The sequence below is a fragment of the Nothoprocta perdicaria genome, unplaced genomic scaffold (genome assembly GCF_003342845.1).
Source record: "Nothoprocta perdicaria isolate Ctin4 unplaced genomic scaffold, notPer1 scaffold_56, whole genome shotgun sequence".
Taxonomy (NCBI): Eukaryota; Metazoa; Chordata; class Aves; order Tinamiformes; family Tinamidae; genus Nothoprocta; species Nothoprocta perdicaria.
Window position 1 is genome coordinate 2,122,550 of NW_020455821.1, and position 21,217 is coordinate 2,143,766.

The 21,217-nt window shown below is 38.1% G+C and overlaps 1 protein-coding gene across 9 annotated transcripts in view; it reads left to right on the top strand.

Moving 5' to 3' along the window:
• The window catches only part of TRAF3 (TNF receptor associated factor 3), a 56,405-nt gene extending 36,051 nt beyond the window's left edge, over positions 1-20,354 (top strand). For 7 of the 9 annotated variants that reach the window (XM_026048694.1, XM_026048700.1, XM_026048699.1 and 4 more), the window contains 7 exons: positions 267-434; positions 4,003-4,083; positions 6,756-6,830; positions 8,620-8,712; positions 13,057-13,197; positions 18,090-18,264; positions 19,233-20,354. In XM_026048694.1, coding sequence (XP_025904479.1) covers positions 267-434; positions 4,003-4,083; positions 6,756-6,830; positions 8,620-8,712; positions 13,057-13,197; positions 18,090-18,264; positions 19,233-19,804 — 1,305 coding nt within the window. In that variant the 3' untranslated portion in view covers positions 19,805-20,354. The remainder of the gene's footprint in view (positions 1-266; positions 435-4,002; positions 4,084-6,755; positions 6,831-8,619; positions 8,713-13,056; positions 13,198-18,089; positions 18,265-19,232) is intronic. The other 2 variants (XM_026048701.1, XM_026048702.1) reach the window with 2 other exon arrangements.
• Positions 20,355-21,217: the final 863 nt, after the last annotated feature.

Consider the following 21,217-nt stretch of genomic DNA (forward strand, 5'->3'; position numbering starts at 1 on the left):
TGACTAAATTGGCTTATGTGGAATTTGTACTGTGTTAGAACACTGTCAATATGAAGCCAGCTCAGGTGTATCTGTACTGCACTGACACCTGCCCTGTAGGTATATGGAGTGCAGTATCAGAAGTTTATTCCTCAGTAGATTTATTAGTACTTCTTCTTACTCCAGTCTTACTTTGGTTCCAAATTTCCTCATTGTGGGATGTTTTCAAAGAATAAAAGCAATGCACAGAACTTAGTTGTCTTGCCTGTTTCTTTTCAATCTTCCAGACGCATTTAAAAACTGACTGTCAATTTGAAGAACTTCCATGTCCTCGTGCTGATTGCAAAGAAAAAATACTGAGGAAAGACTTGCCAGACCATGTAGAGAAGACATGTAAATACCGGGAGACAACTTGTAAATACTGCAAAAGCCAAGTTCCAATGATTACATTGCAGGTGCAGTATTTCTTTGTACACAAGATAACTGTTCATGTACTACGTTGAATAGCAACTCTTGTGCTTCTCTTTAGTTATCAACTATGGTCATTCAGTTACTAAGTCAAAAAAGAAAACAGGCTGACTGCAAAGAATCAGAGAATAGTTGCAGTTGGCAGGGAGCTCTGGAGACTGTTTGGTCCAACCGCTTTGCTCAAGCAGCACAACCTAGAGCCCTGTGCCCAGGACCATGCTATTGGGATTTGAGCATCTCCAAGGATGGAGACTCCACAGCTTTCCTGAGCATCCTGGTTCAGGGTTCAAGCACCCTCATTGTGAAAAAGAACTTTCTTAGGTTCAATAGTAAAACTTTCAGAACATATGTTTGCTCTGTGTCAACTACTGCACTGATTGAGATTTTTTTTTTTCATTTTTTTTCTAATGTTCAGATACTGCATTTAAGAAAAAAATGCACCCACTGAATAATATTGATCCTAAAGTAACTTCTGCTTTTTGATTTTCTGTAAATGTTACACAGAAAAAACATGAACATGACAATTGACTGGAGTAATAGCACCTTTCTGTCTAGTCCTCTTTCAGTCCTATGTGAGCTGTTTGGAAAGGAAAGGAAGAAACAATACAACATCAAAACATATATTAGCATGGCCAGTAATGGAACCTGTTATGCCTGGAGAACTGTGCTTCTCTTCTTGGCATATGAGTAGCTTGTCTGATAGACAGCTTGATGTGCTCCAGCATGGAGATTGAGAAAGCCATGTAACATGGCAGAACTGTAACTTGAGCATATTGGCATTAATTCCCATAATACTGTATGATATTGAATCTCTTACTATAATTTTGATATTTATTTTTAGTCTGTTTATATATTTCCCATAGTTTGACAATCCAATCCATATCTAGCCCAAGGCTAGATAAATGAGATGTAAAAATAGGCAGAGATTAAGTTTGCACTGTTTATTCTTATGGTTTTTATCTTTACCTCTGTATCAGCATGCTTATTTAGATGGATTATGGATGCTGTTCTCCCAGARTTTTGTTAAGATTAAAAATTGTGTTAGACAAAGAAGGCGTTCAGGAATGCCTGGAGTCTAAACCGATGAAATCAGCGAGTATTAGATGAATTTTGCTATACAGCTAGATTCCCATATCTAGCCAGTATACTCACATGCTTCTGGTAGACATTCTTTTTTAATATGCTGGCAGTGGCAAAGCAGTTGTGATACACTTAACTTTCAAGAGTCTGAAATCATCTTCATCTTTTTGAAGATTAAACACAGTTTCTCTTTCAGTTTAAGAAACTTTAATTAAGTGTAGATGGATTTAGCTTTTTTTAAATAAATGTTCTTTATGAAAGTTTTGAACTAGTAGCTTTCAAGACGCAAAGGAGCTGAGACAAGCTTTAGTCTACCAGTTTCAATTCTCAGTGATTCATATTTTAGATAATCTAGTTGTTAACAAGAATGACATTAGTATGAACTGCAGGAAAAAGAACAAGTATTTGTTCTTTTTCAGAATCTTCAGCGGTTGTATTTTGAGTTGCTGTAAGAGGCAATAGTATTTACTTATCGAAAGAGCTTGGTTTAAATGCAGTTTTGTATTGAAATGTCACTATTTTGCTTGTATGAAAGCTGGTACTGCTATTCACATTCCTTTAATGCTCTAAATAAGGCTATGTTTGTAAATCACAGTATTTTCAGGAAATGTTAAATGTTTCAATTTGGTCATCGGTTTATATGTTTCAATGCATATAAAAAGAAAAAAGGCAATTTGCTTCCATGTTGCTTTATGGATGCAAAAGCATCTGCATTTAGAAGATCAGCAGTTGCCTAGTGCTGCTTGTTAATGTTTTAATTGACTAGATGTGATTTTATAAACGCTGATGGCTGTGTTGTGGCCTGATAAAATGCTACCTCATTGTACTTTAGTAATGAGAATTAGAGGCTTAATGAGACTGTACAATCAAATGAAGGGATTCTTTTGACTTTTCAGTTCAGCTTTTTCACCCYGGGCTTGAGTTCATCTCTAGCTTTTACAGCCTAATGTTTTAAGTATGAACAACTGAGGCGGGCTTCAGTGACTTGAACTGAAAATGGTGATAGAGAGAGAGAGAGAGAGCATACCAAGAAGAAAGGTATGCAAATGAAAACAAAAATAATTTTACCGGACCRCATATGGTTCATGTCTTCATGGAATCCCATGACCCGTGGGGTAGGAAATCCCCCTTGCCGAAGACAAACTCTTTGCTCACCAGAGGTTTGTAGGATGCGAGGCTCCCAAAGCTGCTGGTAGTGTTGTCTCTTTAACCCCAATAATGTGTTCAGAGTAGKGGGAGGTTCCAGGTTCAGTTTCTTAGTATGTCTGAAGAGAAACCGTCTCATCTCGGTCATTTCTTGGGAGAGCGCCCTGGTSGCTGCGGCAGAGGTTGTTCTGGCAGGAACATGGTGGGTCTCTTGGGGTAGCACTGCTYGTGGTGAGCAGCCATCTCCTGGTGGCCAGGGCTGAACCATGCTTGCTGCTAGGGGGAGATCCAGCTACCGGGAGCCACCTGAGCTTTCCTGCTTCCTGTCTCTGTGGCTGTGCCCATGTGTCACACCYGGGAGCTGATGGGAGCAGGAGGGACTGCAGGGTAGATCTGCATCATGATAATATTTCTGGTTATTTCTTTTTGGAAACTTTTTTTTTGGTTTCCAAAGGTGCCCGTTTTCATGGCGGTGATTTGAGGTTAGGCTTCTCAGAGCACAGGTCTTCTTTACATCTTGGTATTGTGTCAAAACCAGACATCACTGCTGGGCATTACTGCCACCTGTTCTTCCTTTCTAGCAATCTTACGCACCTTAACCATGTGTTTCCTTCTTTTCTAAACTACCAGAAATTCAGGTTGAATGGATTTCAGTTGATACAAAGTCACTTTTCCCCCCAGATTTTTCATTTTTGATGAGAAAAAGAGAAGTGTAAATTAACTTTGACGAGCCCTTGCTTCCTCCGTTCCCTGTAGCAATCCGCTTTGCCTGCAGCGCTGTCCTCAGCTGGGCTCCGATCAAAATGGCCRCCCTGCGGCACGACAGATTCCGCCATCTCCTTGAGCTGGGGCTGTTGATCAGTGTGATTCATGCTGATGTGTGGCAGCGAGGAAGGCCAGATGCTGCGGGTGTGCGACAYGGTTGCCCTCCTGTGCAGGGGCTGCTCTCACCAAAGGCTGCCCGCTTTTCGGGTAGCTCTTGGCGAGAAGACTTGTCTGTTATTGCTGCATTGCTCTAAGTGAAAACGTGTCGTGRAGAGCAAGTAGGTTAACTATGCGTTGGGAAAAGAAAAACAAGAAGAAAATCTTTTTTTCAGACTGCAAACCCATCTATTAAAAGCATAAACCATTCAAGCAATTGCYGTTCTGTGACACTTTGCACAATAGGGTTAACGTTGCCGTAAATACCTTATCTATTACTATTTTATTAATTTTATTATTGTATTAGTAATTTCCTACTATTGTAGGATGCTTTTCTTTCCAGGTAAGCCCTCTCTTTAATTTCAGATTAAGGGTTAATTTGTGATTTGTTTGCTTTTTCCTTTGTAGAAACATGAAGATGCAGACTGCCCGTGTGTAATGGTTTCATGCCCTCATAAATGTAGTGTCAAAACACTCATGAGGAGCGAGGTAAGTAATTGTGTCCAATATTGTGCTGAAATACTAAGTAATAGTAATTTTTTTCARTAAGATCTCGCAAGAATTTTGCCAGAAGCCATTTATTTTTTAAAATGTGAGATCTAAAGAAAAGCTTTTTCTACCACACAGTTAAGTGTGACAACATTCAAATTTTTTTTTAAGATTTTTTGGAAAGTTATCTTGCAAAAATTAATTAATCCCTTAATTTTCTGTCTCTTTTACACTCAGCTTGTGCAAGATTAGCGCATGTCTTTCCTGCTTTCATTTCTAATACCCCTCCTGCTCCCCCCTTAGTGTGAAGCATCTGTTGAGCACAGTAGAGCAGCCTCTCGGGGTAGCCATAGCTGGCATGTGCTGAAGCAGAATGAGAGAACGGAAATTCAGTGCTCGCTGACATGAGTTAAGAAAGATAGAAAAATCATATGGACAAGTAGATAATGTGTAGAATTGGTCCATGAAAAATATAAAGTGCCATTAAATCTATCATGTTTTGGTGAAAAACATAAAAAGTGATGCTTCGAGTATTAGTGTAAGACACAGGATTATGTGGAAATGGCATTCCTACAGCCAGATGCAACGAGCAGTGATGATTTCTCTATTGTATAGAAGTTTCCCTTAGTACTTTGGCCAGATGGAAAAGCCCTGTCTTGGTCAAAAAGATCCATGTTCTGTTATAAGTAGATGTAACGTCTGTCAAAGCCAAGGTGCATTTTTTTTTTCCTTAAAGTAAAATTTATTCACCTAAGATAGGATGGAGTCTATTTATCTCTTCAGCACTCCTCTAAGCTGTGTTTCAGACACAAGGATGAACTTTTCTCTTTTCATTCAAACTTACGTCCCAAGTTGGATTCTTTCYACTTCTTAAGGTATATTTAGGAATTAATAATCGTGTCATAGTCACTAGGGGAATAAGGCAYCTCACAAACACAGCTGTAGTCTGTGTTTGATAGAACACAGGATAGCAAAATCTATATGCTGGATACTGAGAGAGAAAGTGTGTCTGTAACTGTACTAGCCATTTGGGCCCATTCTGTCAGYGCTTGCTTCTAGGTTAGATCTTAGCACTTAGGCTTATTCTTGAATCTTGACTTTGGCACTGTTTCGAGGTGAGGTGTGTCTGAGAGTTGATAACTTTACCGCTAAAGCCTGGATCAGTGTGTCATGGAATTTATAACTTTTCCACAAGTAGCTGAAATTGGGTCTGAAGCAATTAGTAGGAATAGAATTTAATCATCATCTTGCATCTTGCCTTCCTTGAATCTTCTATTGTTGTATGTTGTTTAATTTTTTTCTATACTGTTGAAGTGTTACTCAGCTTCACAGTTAGATGGAACTACTCTATTGCAGAAAATGGCAAAATGCCTGCCTAACAGTTTGAGAAAATTCTGTAACATGTAGAAAGAGAATATCTTTTAGAATAAAAGGCAGTTTTCCATTTTTATTTCATAACTTGTCGATAGACTTCTGGCCTTGAGAAATGGAAGAAGTGGCATTCTAGTTAAGCCAGTTGCATCACATCTCTCTCTTATTTGATCTTTTTTTTCCTGAACCATGTGTTTCTTTCGAGACGTAGTGTGAATCTTTAGAAATAGTGTTTAGAATATAATAGGTGAGATTTATGCATAGGAGATTKATGCATCTCAGATTTTATGCATTACCAGATTTTAAAGGCTGTCCTGTCTGGGAACTAGTGGTTCAAAGCAGAATTGGTTCACCCCTTCTTTTCTTGGAGGTGGATGAGCTAAGCTGCCTGGGGCTTTTTGTGGGGGAATTTCAAAGGAGATCTTGAAACCACCCCCAAAATGATGCCAGCTGAGGAGCTAGCCCCTAGCTCCCGTCTGCTTTGTGGGAAACACAAATTGCAGATCTCATTCTTACGCTGTCCTTTCCCAAAAGGGCTCTCTGCTCTTTTAGGCAGTTTGCATATAACTGCTGCCTTCTGTGCTGCAATGGCTGCTGTCTGCATATATGTACACGCTTCTGTGAATTGGTTAATTGAAATGAAAAGTGCACTGTGCTCGTAATGAACCACAGTAATGGAATAAATCTCAATCTGTGAAAAATGCAGGCCTTTTACTAACTGGTTTTAATCCTGTGTACTGCATTTATAAAAGTGGTTATCCTGTATCTATTATAGAACTGTCCGTTTCACGCAGTCTCTGTGTAGTTTAACCGTTAAATTTGGGCACTGAGAATTGCATGTTTTGAAAAATTGGTTTCTTGTGAAATTAGGATTGGAGAAGATGTACTTTACTACAGTGAAACTGATCTTAAAAGACTTATCCAGAAGACCAGTAAAAATCACTTGTTAAGAAAAGATTAGTCATTCACTGAAGTCAAATGAAATCATACAGATAACTGTAGAGTGTGTTCTTTGTTTGCTTTTTCTTTAAATTGGGTTGCCTATTGAAATAGTCTTTAGTAGAAGTTTCACTGTATATTAAATGTATCACACTGTATACTGTATTGGCATGTGCGTGTGGTTTACATATGTGTATATATAGTATTTGCACTTGAGGTCAGATTGGAGAAAATATACACACGTGTATTGTATGTTCTGCAAATGGCACACAATACCAATTTGATAACCTTGTGCCCTTTATGTTTTGAGCATTATCATGCAAACGTCTTTTGCCAAAACTCACATTTTTTTCCTATTGCAGTTGAATGCACATTTGTCAGAATGTATTAATGCCCCAAGTACCTGTAGTTTTAAGCGTTATGGCTGCACTTTTCAGGTCAGTATATAACAATTATACTTCCCAATTGATGAAAATCTGCAAATAGAACTTAACGCTTTGACATGAAAATTCTGAATTTCTCTAGTCTTGGTTAAGAAAAAGTTACCCAGTTTCACAAGTGATTATGCATCAGATGTTTGGTTTTGCACTTCAAAAATATACAATATAAAAGTCCCACATATTCCYTCAATGCTTTGAGAATTCAATTATTAGGTGTATCTTGTTGACATAGGAAGATGATATATGTGAAGAACTCTCTACTTAAATAAGAGGAAACTCACTTTTGTTCTTCAGAAAAGAGTCTGGTAACTTCAGTTGTTGCAAAGAAAGTATTTTCTTGAGCTAAATATGTTTATATTTTCTCTCGTTTGTGTGTCTTAATATTTTCATTAAGATTAAACATGGATTGGCCCAATTAAGACATGTATTTTTATGTGCATTCATATGTCTGTGTGCACATAATTGTGTAATAAAACCATAGCACCAAACTTACCAAATTGTAGCTTTTAATCTTGGCAAACAATGGACTGTTTTTTAAAATAAAACAGAGCCAAGCCCTGGAGTTTATTTTCAGGTGTATTATTCCATTTTCTTACTATATTTTGCTTCCTGCACCTTATTACCTGCCTGTATCTTGGGCAATTCTGATCCTTACRTAACTAAGGGATTACTGAGGAAATTTCAGAAACTGCTGACAGGAAAATATGGAGTTTATCAAAGAGTATCATTCCTTTGAAAGGCCATGATAGAGACCAGAACTATGAGCAGCAGCACTTTTCTCTAAACTGCTTCCTGCAGGAATTTCTTGTTTCTTAAGCAAGGAGCATTCATCCCTCTAAATACTGACAGTACAGAAATGCTCTTAGTGCTAGAACTGATCAGTAGTATAACCCTGACCACTGTTATGTCTTCTGTATTGCCATTCATTTTATGTATGTATATGTGTGCATATATGTACATATATCCACATATATATTTTAGTATTTTATATAGAGTACATACCTTGATGATCATTGAAATCCTTACAGTTGCTTTGCAACGTATCTATCCTTAAAACTAATGTATACTGCATTGCAGGACACTTGCTGAAGAAAGTGTAATGCAACACAATACAAATGAACTGATATGGTCTGCATCTTATGTACTCTGTATATGATCTATGTGTGTTCTGTAAACTCTTTATATAGTGGTTATTTGTAACAGCACTAATAGGTTGTGCAGAGGCAGCATATCAGAATATCACAGAACAATCATGGTAACATTTTAGGATGACAAAATAGTTATTGTAATATCGAGAAGATTATAAAGCTGGCAGTTTCCAGTGATGATAAATTTATCTTGAATATTTTTCTTCAGTGCTCAGCTGAGGGGAAACTTAAAGCTCATAGAGCTGTTTATGAAATATAACACAAGTTAAATTATGATTTGGGGAATTGGACATGTTAGTTTTTTTTTATGACTCGAGTTTCATTGTAATTTATTTAGTTCAAAGCTACCCAGAAGACTCTAAAATACAATTCRCTTTGTAAATCTGTTAATCTGTGTCACCTTGGATGTATTGATGCATTGGATGGAGATACATGGCAGTTGAATAAAACACTTGCTGTACTAAATGTCTTCCTGACTTCTGTAAATCCCAAGTAGAATTGCCTTCTCTCTGCATTTCTCCAACGTGCATCCATGAACCAAAATATGTAGCRTTGGTTCGATGTCTTGATGTACTCTTTCTTTGTAGGTTTAAAAGAAGTGGRATTGGCTAAAATGTATAAATTCTTTGTTGTCACAGGGAACAAACCAACAAATTAAAGCACATGAAGCCAGCTCAGCAGTGCAGCATGTTAACTTATTGAAAGAGTGGAGCAATGCTCTAGAAAATAAGGTATATCTTCTACTCACTTCTAATTTTCATTGATTTCTTTAAATCATATCAAAGTATTTGAGGAAACAGCATTTTTTTTGTCTGACACCTGTTCAGCAGTACAGCTAAAGCACCAGTAGGATCCAAAAGTAATCAAGTCACTTAGCATAACTGTACCTTTATTATATAAAAATGCTGGGAGAAACATGGCTTCACAACTCTATATTCAGTTATCCTGATTGGTAACTTTAAGTTGTCCTATATTAAATTTCCTCTTCAAGCTGCCTTCCAGTGAAAGAAAGGTTTCAGGAAACTGTACTACAGTGCCTTCATCTATATTTTTGTTTCCTCAGTATTTTTCTGGAGATAAGATTTATCAGGAATGCTGCGTAATAAACTAGTTGTTTACTTTATTCACTTTCATTATTGCTCTCCAAATTTAATGACCTGCAAAGGCTGATTAAGTTAGGCATGCTGAAAGTCTTTAGGCATGCTGTTTGACCAGAATAAAGCTCAGCTACAGTGCTTCCCTGGCACTCTTGCTTTTTAGCAAATATTTTGGATTTGGGAGATGCTGGAGATCACACCAGGGACATTTAAATCATGTGAWCGGTTTAAATGACTTAACCTTATATTCTTCAAATAAGATAAAAACTTAAAATGTAAAATACAAAGCTTCAGAACAAATAGCTTATCTTAAATCTTTCGAAGGAGCTTATTCTAAATGGCATGAAAATAATTCTTCTAATTTGAGGTTGGGGTACAGCCCACAAAATTATGACATTCCGTAAAGACAGGCAGGAGAGTCAGGAGCTTCTTCAGGTTTTTCTAGAGCGAGTTGGAGATTTCTGTGAGAGTAAAGACCCCAGCTCAGTGCTGGTTGGGTGTCTGTRCTGGTGCCTTCTGTCCCCTCGCAGCAGATTGGCAGCCGACAGCTCAGCGAGCCCTGTCTGCAGAGCATATTCCCTGTTTGGCCACCACAGTAATCCCAGGGATTTCCAGCAAGGTCCTGCAGGCACATGAGTATAATTTGAAGGCAAAGACTAAAAGGAAGAGCAAAATATAATGGTGTCCCAAGCAGCTTGTTTCATGGAAACCTTTWTTATTATTATTTTTAGTTATTTGTTTAACTTGGAGCCCCTTTAGGAGACAGCCTGTGGAAGCTGGGAGAAGTCTAGGGTGATTTTAATCAGATACAGTTTTTCTTGCTCGTATAAATTTGATCAAAAAATATTTTGGTTTGCTTTTGCACTTCAATCTCTGTGTTAATAAAGGAACAGTATGGGGTTTTGGTTTTAGCAAATACAGATTTATAGGCTTCCCCCTCGCCATTAATCTGATTAAAGCTATAGCTTTAGAGAAAAATGTGTTCACTTTGACTTCTACTGTAGATCTCTCTCTGCCTTTTGTCAGTGTCCTGGGAGGTTTTCTATCATTTAAAAATGCTGTAGTAGCTTTGTGTGTGTGTGTGTCTTTTGTAGAGCTAAGAGAATAAACACTTGGCTACATTTTTACACTCAGGTTTTTTATTCTCTTGTTTTTGCTTAACCTTATTTGTTTGCCTCTTTTTTTCCCCCCCTTTTTTTTCTTTTCACTTCCTGCTTTGTAGACTTCTTCCTATTCGTAATAATGAGTTGAATCACTGGAAATCCCAGGACAGTGCCAAGTTACAAGAATAGCTAACCGCATATCATATGTCAGTGACTTAATGCTAGAGAAGGGTAATAAAATGATTTGCAACTTCACTGTTGTTCTCTTCTTCCAGATAAAAAATTAATCAATGCAGGGCAGGAAGATGGTGCAAAGTTGACTTAGCTGATGCTTATCACTCACATCCTCGCCCCAGTTTTAGTCAGTAGAAGTCGTGTCACTGGTTTCGGTGGGGTCAAGATTTCAGCAGAGACACTCGACTTGATTTGTGTGCAGGGGGAAGGAGAAGCTGCCTTCTCCAGGGCAGCGAGTTTGCAGAGCACACAGGCCGAAAGGCTTYGGGGCTGCGAAGCTTGTGCTAAGTTCACAGCTTTGTGTTTAAGGGGTACAACTGGCTAGAAGCAGTAAGAGGAGGTCAGGCTKAAAATCTTGAATCAAAATTTCTGGGAGCTGGTTGAAAATTTGGTGCTTTATTTACTCTGAGAGTCTGAATTCCCACAGATTTTTGTGATGTTGAAAATAACAATTCGTTTCTAATTTTGTATCCTCTTCCTATCCTTAAAGAAATCCGTTTTAAAAGATTTTTTACCTGTTAATGTATGACTTAAAGACGGACGTTGTCTGCTTTAATCYGATTCTTTGCATCATAAAAGGGGTTTTCATCCTTTTTAAGCATGCGATAAAGCAACAGTACACCTTGATTTGAAAAACAGCTGAATAAGAATAGATTTGTTTTATACTTAGTGTTTCAAATATGAGAAGGGAGTAAAAGAATCTGATTCATGATGTATTTTGTAAATAGAAGCTGTGTTTCCTTTATGCTTTTTTTTTTTTTTTAGCTTAAAATTAAATGCAAAAGCTAATGCCAAATACTATTAGGAGACTTTTTAAAAAAATGTTAAAGATTTCTTATTCACAAATTACCACTTGAACTACAATTACTGAGCTAGCAGTGGCAGCTCTGTGTGATTAAGGACTGCAGGGCATAATACTATTCCTCTTGTTCTGTAAAACTGTGGAAAATCTCAGCACAAGCCAGGCCCACCTATTGCAGCCTGTACAAAAAAGGAAACGTGGCGCTTTGGGAGGCCTGGGGAGGAAAGAGTGAGAGAAGAGGAATGTAAAGATCACAATTAACTAAATAACTCTGATTCATTAAGGAAAAGGAGGATGCAAAATTAAAGCAGCCACCCAGCAGATCTGAAATAGGTGGGAGGCAGGGTACCAGTTTAAATTTCTGTTTGTTCTGTAAAATCTTTTCTACCTTCAGTGCCTGGGCGTGTATTCCTTCAGCATACCAGGATACCTCTGTGCTGGCAAAATTAGTCTAGGCTCATTTCTGTGAGCTGCTTCTGCTAGTTTTTCATATCTAAAATGAGCAATTCTTATATGTGAGTGTGTGTATATAAGTGCATACACACAGGCATGCTATACTATATTGAAAATTAGATATAGACATATAATATGAAGATTGCCCCGGGATATTTTGGGGCAGCTGTCCAGTGTACATGCTGAGTGTCTGCAGGCCTCTGGCAATTCTTTTTGGTTCAGTGKGGGCTAGTATGGGTAGAACAGAATTGCTTAATGTTGGTTAGGTTCTTGAGTGCAGAAATACAGCCCCCTACAACTAATACAGTCATGTCTGATCAGAGGACAGCCACGGTAGTGGACAGCTACAGGGATGTCCATGTTGCAGGTAAAAATTACTTGACCTCATAAACTATAGTTGTTTATAACTGTGTTAGATTCTTCTGGGATGTGAAGCTATCAGATAATTGATCTGTGATGTGCTTCACWTGATCAAAAGCAGTGCTGCTTCCTATCCACATAGGGATCTAACTTTGGATCTAATCAGTCAAGCCATGTCTAAATGTCTTCTTGAGATGAATGTTTAAGTCTTAYTTAAAAAAAAATTGCATCTGAATAATCTTGCCTGTGGAAAATGAGATTTTAAAATAAAGGAAAGCACAGAACGACTCCATCCCCACCACCACTGCATTAATAAACAGAGCACAAAATAGGATGTATCTTCAGTGACAGAGAATATTTATTGCATTACTGTCATCTCCCAAGAGATATAAAATATGATGATCTTGTAACAAGACTCATGCTTTAAGATCAGAATGAGTCACTAATGAATAGATTCATAAATTGTCTATACAGAGAGAGAGAGAATATTATGTGTAATCTGCATCTCTAGCCTTTTATTTATTCTCTACTAGGAGACACCRTTGGATTTGCCCTCAGTTATGGATTCCTGCTCTATTACCCATCTCAGTAGCTTCCATCACCATCACGTTCTGTGAAGCCAAGCCAGTCCCATGCAGATGCCATGTTTATTTAAATGTTGTATAAAYAGGAATAGACTGGACTGGGAGGGGAAAGGCGAGCGTTTCTTTCTCCTGCCCAGCTTTTCAGCTCTTCCAAGAAACCCAAACCATTACACAGCAGAACAGATAAATGAAAGATTATACTTACATAACTTATGTCTAGCCTCTCTGCTCCTTTATTTGCTTAAATTATACCAGTAGCACTCTGGAAGTGGAAAAGTAGCTATCAGAAGCCTTTGTTTTATGTTTTTTCTTCTAACAAAATGTGGAGAGAGATTTTATTAGGATCCCATCTCAATCATGTATGTAAGATAGCTTAAAAATATTGAAGTTGGTAGGTATCTTTAATAAACATTGGCAGGAGTAATTGTAGAATTTTTTCCAGGTGGCCTTGCTCCAGAATGAAAGTTTGGAAAAGAACAAGAGTATACAAACTTTACATAATCAGATTTGTAGCTTTGAAATAGAAATTGAAAGACAGAAGGAAATGCTGCGGAATAATGAATCTAAAATACTTCATTTACAGGTAAGAATTAAAATTACAAATATCATCTGAAGAATCATCATCAGGATTTTTTCCCCCTGGTTTAAAAAAAAAAAAAAAAAAGTTTGCTTGAGGAACTACAGCCAAATTGGAGGAGAATATTAGGCCCCTTAAAACTGTTATATATTTATTGTATGSTTCTTTTCTGTTTTCTAGTATATTAAAAAAATTAATCATGGACAGAAAGACTGGTGCGGAATTAATCTAAATCCAGTGCAATGCATTTAAACATCGTTCTAAATCATTATTTCTTGTGTTTGAGTCTTCTGGGGAAACCTCTCTGTATGTTCTTTTGCCAGTAGGTCTGAGTTTCATTTTATGCTCTGAACCGCCTGGCCACAAGCCAGGGTCAAACCAAGAAGCCCCCTGAATGTTCTAACACGGTGTGAAATAGCCTGCTTTGCACTCAGAGCTCCCGTGGAATGTGGGTGCTGGGAATTGGGGTTGTCCTGCATGCTGTTGACCACAGTTAGGCAAAAACTCCAGAGACATTTGGCAAACTATTGCGTAGATATCACTTACACATCATTATAGCATGTCCATGGCTAAGTTAACAGATAGCTGCTTTAGCATCTGCCTTAAATTTAATGTAAATGAAAGTGTCCTGTTTGCTTAGTAGTAAACAAAGAAAAAAAGATACTTGAGGACATTTTTAAGTGTTCAAACTAACGTATGGCTGAAATTCAAAGGGGAGCATGTGCAAGAGTTGAGAGCCAGGAGCCCCTCAATGTTGGTGTCTAAGGAACCTGCGAGTTTGGCAACAGCAACATTTCTCCTTACAGCACTCAGTTCTTGCCATCATCTGTCCACATATTAACTCCATAGCACCACATAGTATCGTCTGATGATTGTTTAGGGTATTATTGAATGCTCACAGTATTGCATTCTGACACTGGGAAGGTAAATCTTGAAACTATTGGTACTGCTGATTGAATCTACCAGGAGGTAAGTTAATATAAGAGGGGCTTTTTACACATTGGCTCTCCATAATCTGTGGTGAGAAAGGAATTGGAAAAAAGGAGACTGAAGTTTTTCTTTTCTTTTTTTTCGCTTGTCTTGCCAACCAGTTACCATGTTACAGACTTGCCAAAGTTGTAAGAGTGTTAACAGGGTAAATTCTCAAAACTTTTGTGTTCAGGAAGGAAAAAAAAAGTGGCTGGCGGATTCCAACAGGTGGCATTTTAGTTGTAGCAAGTAGTAGAGAGGGTATTTGGGGTTTCTCTTCTGTTTTCTTTCTCCCACTCTATTGCTTCTTAGCAGTTTGAGCTATTTTACATAGCTTTAAAATAGCTTTTTTTTAAAAAACCAAACTGTTCTAGAGCTGTTTCAACCTGATTCTTTCTCCTTTTTGGATCTCCCTGGTTTAGTTAGGTTGCTAAGGGCACTCTGGAGATGCACCCCAGTTTATTTTTCCTTGGGCAATTTGACTAGTCACCTTCTTTTGCCCACTAGGAATTGAAGGAATTAGTTACCTCTCATGAAACATTATTTTTCCACACTGTGTGGAAAGTAGTTATGCCAGAGCCATAGACAATTCCAGTGTGGACCTACAGGTGTTATTTGCTTAGGCTCCAAGCCCTTTGCACGCTGGTGATTGCCGGTGCAGTGTCAACAGCAGTTGTCGTGTGATCTTCATTGGCCTGGGAACAACTATTCCATTGGAATCAGCTGGCATCATCTCCACAGTGAGTCATTGTGGAGCCACTAGCGTAGAAGCATGGAAGGTGTCTGGGCACTGGCAGGAACCTCAGCCTTGAGATAAGTCAATTTTGCACGTTCCAATCTCCAAGGAAAGCATTGCTGCTTTTTCTGCCTCCTTTCCACCAGCTTTACCAAGAGGGCACGTGGTATTTTCTTGATTGCTGCCGTGTTGAAAGGAACTTTCACATCCAGYCTCTCTTACAACTTGGCTTGCTCAAAGCACTTAAAAGCTGAGTGTGAACATGTAGTGCTTCAGACAAAAGAAGCAATGACCTTATGAACATAAGATGCTTAGTTAGATAATAAATTCCTTCAGAGGAGGATGCACAGTTCGTTTCCTCAGTCAAGTAGTGCCTTTAATTCCTTTTTTTTTTTTTTTTTTTTTTGGCTTTTCAGTTTTGCTATGTCAGTTGCCATGGAAAAACTTGCTATGAACATCTAAAAGATGGATAACTAAAAATACAGCTTCCTTTAGTTTCTCATGAAATTGTGAAATTCTCCTCTTAATAATAGTGCTGAAATTCTGAAAATAGTTTATTTAAAAAACAAAACAAAAAGCAGATGAAAATCAACATCCATAAGACCCCTCCGTGGCCTACCAGGGCTCACCATAGCTCTGTGGATTAATGATATGGGGAGGTCAGTTGCTGGAATAGAAAATCCATGCAGAAAATTGATATCTACTTGAAAATTTATGAGTACAGTGTGAGACATCTGTGTGCTTTCTAATGGCATAATTAGAGTGAAATTCTCCACTTCTGCATTAAATTCAGATTAAGTATGTCACCATCTCCCAGCATGAGACCCCACTAGATTCCTGTTGGGTAAAAAGATAGAAATCCTAGCACTTTTCAAAAGTGGAATATAGGTCTATTTCTRGTGATTGTACTTCTCTTGAATTGTCATGAAGATCTATAGGAGATAAAATGCTGACAAGCTAAAAACCAAAATAGGTTATGTATACACAGAGGAGTAGAGTGTTGTCTGCAGGTTGGTGGAGGGGACATGGCCCCTCTTAACAGCTCTCAGAAACTTTCTCCCAGAGCAAAAATACCTTAAAGTTCTTCTGTATCTTTGCCACTTTCCAGTTTCATCTGAAAATGTATTTACCTATTGTGTAGCATTTATATATTGGGTGTTTATATATTGTGTTGGCTCCTATATGTTAGAGCCAAAATGTGCCAAGCAGAGATGGGAGTTTGTATGAAGCACTGTGCAGACTCATAACAACATTGTTCCTGCTTGGAGAGCTTGTTTTGCTGAGAGAAAAGGGAAAGACCAGATTTAGGGGCACACTTTATATGTATTTTTGTATGTTAAATGTAAACTGCTGGCAAAATGTAGTGGCTTTGCTCCTACGATGTTAATTCAGGCCACTCTATGGCATCCTGCATTTGGTATGTACAACCAACAAGGATCCTCTATGTTGTTTTCTGATTTGCAGCAATCTGAGAGAAAAGGGTATGAATATGTTGGTAGCTGATGGAGGGGATGTCTAGGACCACAGCCCATGTYTTTGAGATTCAGTATACAGCTTTCCTTCACAAAAACATTCTATTGCAACTGATATATATTTAAAAATATATAAAATCTATATATAAGCATGTTTTAAAGTACCAGCACGGAAGGAAATGGCTAATTTTGAAATTAGCAGTGGTAGGTAGTAATTTTGAAATGCAACAAAATAAAACCATCCTGGAACATAATGATTTTACTAGTTGGCTTGTCAAACTGACAGCCATCAATTAATCATTACAGAATTTCAGTATCACCGAAAACCACATGATTAAAAGCAAATGTCTAGAAGGGGAAGTGAAGGTTGCATGAGCCAAAAGGGTTTTCCCCATCCGTGGGGAACACTGAATCCACATGCCTAACCAGAAAGCAAGGGCAAAGTAACTTTGTATTTTCTGGTTTTATACTCAAGAGTTGCTTTAAAAATAAAAAATAAAAAGAAAAAAAAAAAGAAAAAAAAGAAAAAAAATATTTTTGCACTACATGATACTGTATGTAAAGTTAAGAGTTGGAATTTAACTGTAGCTGGTAGCAAAAGTAGTTTCTTGTCTCAGTATATTATTTCTGTTATCACTTGAACTTCACAACTAAATATGGGGTTCTGGCTAAAATTCCTGCTAGTCCAACTTGGATGTGAAATATAAAATACTATGTATTTCTTGCATCAAGTTTGAAGTAGTCTGGGGAATGTGTTCTTTATAAGATACTGAGGTGCTTGCAATATCCCTGCTCGAGAGAATAGTGGCATTCACTATGCCTTGAGTGTTTATATTTTATGGCTTTCCAAAATCCAGCAAGCAGCTTCGGGATGCGTRGTGTATTCAGTTTAGGAAGCAAGGGCTGGGATTTTAAAAGCACTTAGGGGGGTTAGATGTACTAGCCTCACTGACACTCTTTAGGAGTTGTGCTTCTAAAGGCATTGACACAAAAAGCTGTTGTTAAGGCTCAAGTTACTACGTGAGCTTGCAGCCTGCTGCCGGTGCTGCTGTATCTGCACATGCAGGAGCACAGGCTCCTGTTCCGTGTGGAGTGCAGGAATGCTGACGTGTTTCCTGGGGTAGGATCTTGGGCTTTTACCCCTTGTAAACACACGCACGTGGGCAGCCACTTGCTTCACGCCATGGTAAGTTATTGCTGTGCCCGTCCTAKGCTTCTTAAGGGCTCCCAAATGAAATCAAATAGCAGCCTGTAACACCAGTGCAGAGATATTGCATTAAAAGTTTGAAGGGGGATTTGTTTTTGTTTTTTTCTAGTCTAGAGCACATTATCATTTTTTAAATAGTTGTGTTGGTTATTCTAATCTTATGTGTTCTAATATTAGTTCCCAGGAGCTTTATAAATACTGGGGCTTAGCAATGTTTTTATTTAAGTTAAAGCTTTGTTTTGGAACTGATAAAAGCTGAGATGTCCCAGAGATTTCTCCAAGGCCCTGTAGCAAAAAAGGATAGTTCTGCAGGAGTGTTGGCATATCTTTTTTAAATTCCCTGTTTTTAATTCCATCCTTATTATTTTGTATTTTGAAGGTTTTGTGCTATTAATAGACCTTAGTGAAACCTGTTTATATTTGAGATAAACCATAATCAAAATACAATTCATGTTTAAATCACATAATTTGTCTTTTTTTGTTTCTTTTAACTCTATTTTATCRTTTCATAAAGCGAGTGATAGACAGTCAAGCAGAGAAGCTGAAAGAACTGGACAAGGAAATCCGCCCCTTCCGACAGAACTGGGAGGAGGCCGACAGCATGAAGAGCAGCGTCGAATCCCTCCAGAACAGAGTGACTGAGCTGGAAAGCGTTGATAAAACTGCAGGGCAAGGAGCTCGAAACACAAGTAAGTGTAAGCACAGTGCAGTGAAGTACACAGCAGTTGTGTCAAGGTGATATCCCTGCAGTGTCACTCCCATTGAGTTTTCTTTCCCTATGGAAACGTCAAGAATGTTAATCGTGCTGATTCCTGACTAGGAAACCAAGTGTGTTAACCCTGTGTTAACAATGTGCTTATCCACCTGAAGCCTTCTGTTTTGATACTCCTACAGAGTGAGATATTTAATCCAAGAATACCATGGAATCTGAAGGTTTGCTGAGCAAAGTTTGCTAAGATAGTGTGGATCATATTTAACAGCTCAAGCAGGCCAAGGAACTTCATGTTTAAATAACTTGTGTAAGATAAACCTGTCTTGCAAATGTATCTGCTTCTTTGTATTGCTGCTTAGCCAGCATTGCCAGTATGTATAGAGTGATGTATGTGTAGAGACCTTTCATGCAAGAGAAAGGAGACATTAGAAACAACTCCCCCTACAAACCAAGCATGTGATCACATAATGCAGAATAACACTTAGCTTGAATTTTCTGTTCTCTTTTGATCAACRTTTGATGAGACATAACATCTTTTTTGAGCAACTCTGAGTGGTGCTTCTGAATTTCAGAGTGATTATGTAGGATCTTGGACCCCTTCTGAGGCCTACACTGATGATGATTATCTACAGATAATGCATTTAACTCTTATCTCAAAAATTGATGTCTCTGTGGTTGTATTGCTTCCTGACTTGAATATTTGAGACTTTTACTCTGTGCATGATTGACACCATGTTTGTAAGGATCCCAGTTAACCTAATTTCCAGTTGGCAAACTAGAAGCAGTGAAAATTGTTTTGAATGTCACCAAAGGTGGTCTGGTTCTTAAGACAGAAAATGTCTTCCAAAGCAGCGTTGGTGACAGATACATGTATATACATASACACACTTAACAGTTTTCAAAGTAAGCACTTTTCTCATCCCTGTCCTCCCCATTTTCCAACAGGCCTGCTAGAGACCCAGCTGAGCAGACACGATCAGATGCTGAGTGTTCATGATATTCGGCTGGCTGACATGGACCTCCGCTTCCAAGTCTTAGAAACTGCCAGTTACAACGGAGTGTTAATTTGGAAAATTCGCGATTATAAGCGGCGGAAGCAAGAGGCAGTCATGGGGAAGACTCTGTCCTTGTACAGCCAGCCCTTTTATACTGGATACTTTGGCTACAAGATGTGTGCCAGAGTCTACCTGAATGGAGATGGCATGGGAAAAGGGACGCACTTGTCGCTGTTTTTTGTTATAATGCGTGGAGAATATGATGCTTTGCTGCCTTGGCCATTTAAACAGAAAGTGACTCTTATGCTGATGGATCAGGGACCGTCTCGACGCCACTTAGGAGATGCCTTCAAGCCAGATCCGAACAGCAGCAGTTTCAAGAAGCCAACTGGAGAAATGAACATTGCATCTGGCTGTCCCGTCTTTGTGGCTCAAACTGTTCTAGAGAATGGAACGTATATTAAAGATGATACTATTTTTATTAAAGTCATAGTGGATACATCGGATCTACCAGACCCCTGACATACAATGGGGGAGGCAGATTAAGCAGAAGACAACTCCATTTGGGGGTTTTATATCAGTTTGTCTTCAATCAGAGGTCCTAAAGCTCACAGAACCACCTTGTGGAACAGAAGGAAGAGTTTGAAGGCATAACTGCATAGGGTCCAATTGCGAAAGTAGCAACACATTAAGAAATCATACCATGGTATATTTTTTAATAGAACTAGAAACACTTAAGCTCTGAAGAATCATTTATCCCTCATGAGGATAATGATTATGGTCAGAGGGGATTTTTTTTTTAACTTATTAATGATCAATAGTCAATTGGAGGTGAAAAGACATATACAGTATGTGCTGAATAAATTACTGACTCTTATTCCTTTAAGCTAGAATTCAAAAAAAAMMAAAAAAAAWYMAAAAAAAAAAAAGTTCACCTGTGGGCTAGCTGGAAATTGTCAGCATGTTAAAAGAAGAAATGATGAAGTAATGTTGCAACTATGATATTATTTGAAAAACTGAGGTGCAATCTTGTCTGAAATATAGTATATTGTCTTTTTAAGGCCTCATCTGGTCTCTGTTTTAATAATTACTTTGTCAGAAGATCTTGGAAAAGTATCCATATCTTCTCAAAAGTATCTGAATCAAAATCATATTTTTATTTAAAGTTCTATTGTTACAGAAAACATTTTATTTTAAAACTGTTGATAGACTGATATTTCTTGGAAGAAAAATAGAAGATATCAAACACTGGTTATCACTTGTGATAGGAAAAAAAATATTCAATTCTGTTATTTCTCGTTAGAAATGTAAACCTACAATATATGTCGTAGTTAATGACACTATTTCAAAATTAAGGAAAAATCACTCATGGATGCTGTGCATCATTATCAGATTTATAATTGTTTTCACCCTAAAATAGGGCATTTGTTGAACTTTGGAGTTCTAAACGGAATCCTGTACATTTTTTAAAGTTCTGCCCCATGCTTTCCAATCAAGCTATATATGTTGCACATTATGCTGTCAGCAGTATATAGTATTTTCAGTATTGGGGAGGAGGATTAGTGCTGAAAAGAAGCCTGTATGTTTGTTCCGTACTAGCAGCCATTGCTTCTTCAGGACAAACCAGCAATGTCTTAATGCAGTGATGGTGGCTTGCATGCATACATGTGCCTTAGATGTGCTGTGCTGCTTAGAAACCATAGCTTTTTACTCAGATGAATTCTGGTATCTGAAATGGTAGTTTAATGGGACGTCAGGCATAATGTTTAGCCTTATCTTCAGAGCCCGTAGGTACCTTGTGATGTGCACAACAGAAGCCAGGGTCCATTTCTTTTGGTCACTGGAGCTTCTGTGGCTTGGCCATGGTGAAACCCATCTCTAACCAGGTGCYGAAATGCTTTGCTCAGTGCTCCTATGGAGCTTGGACTAAGTCTC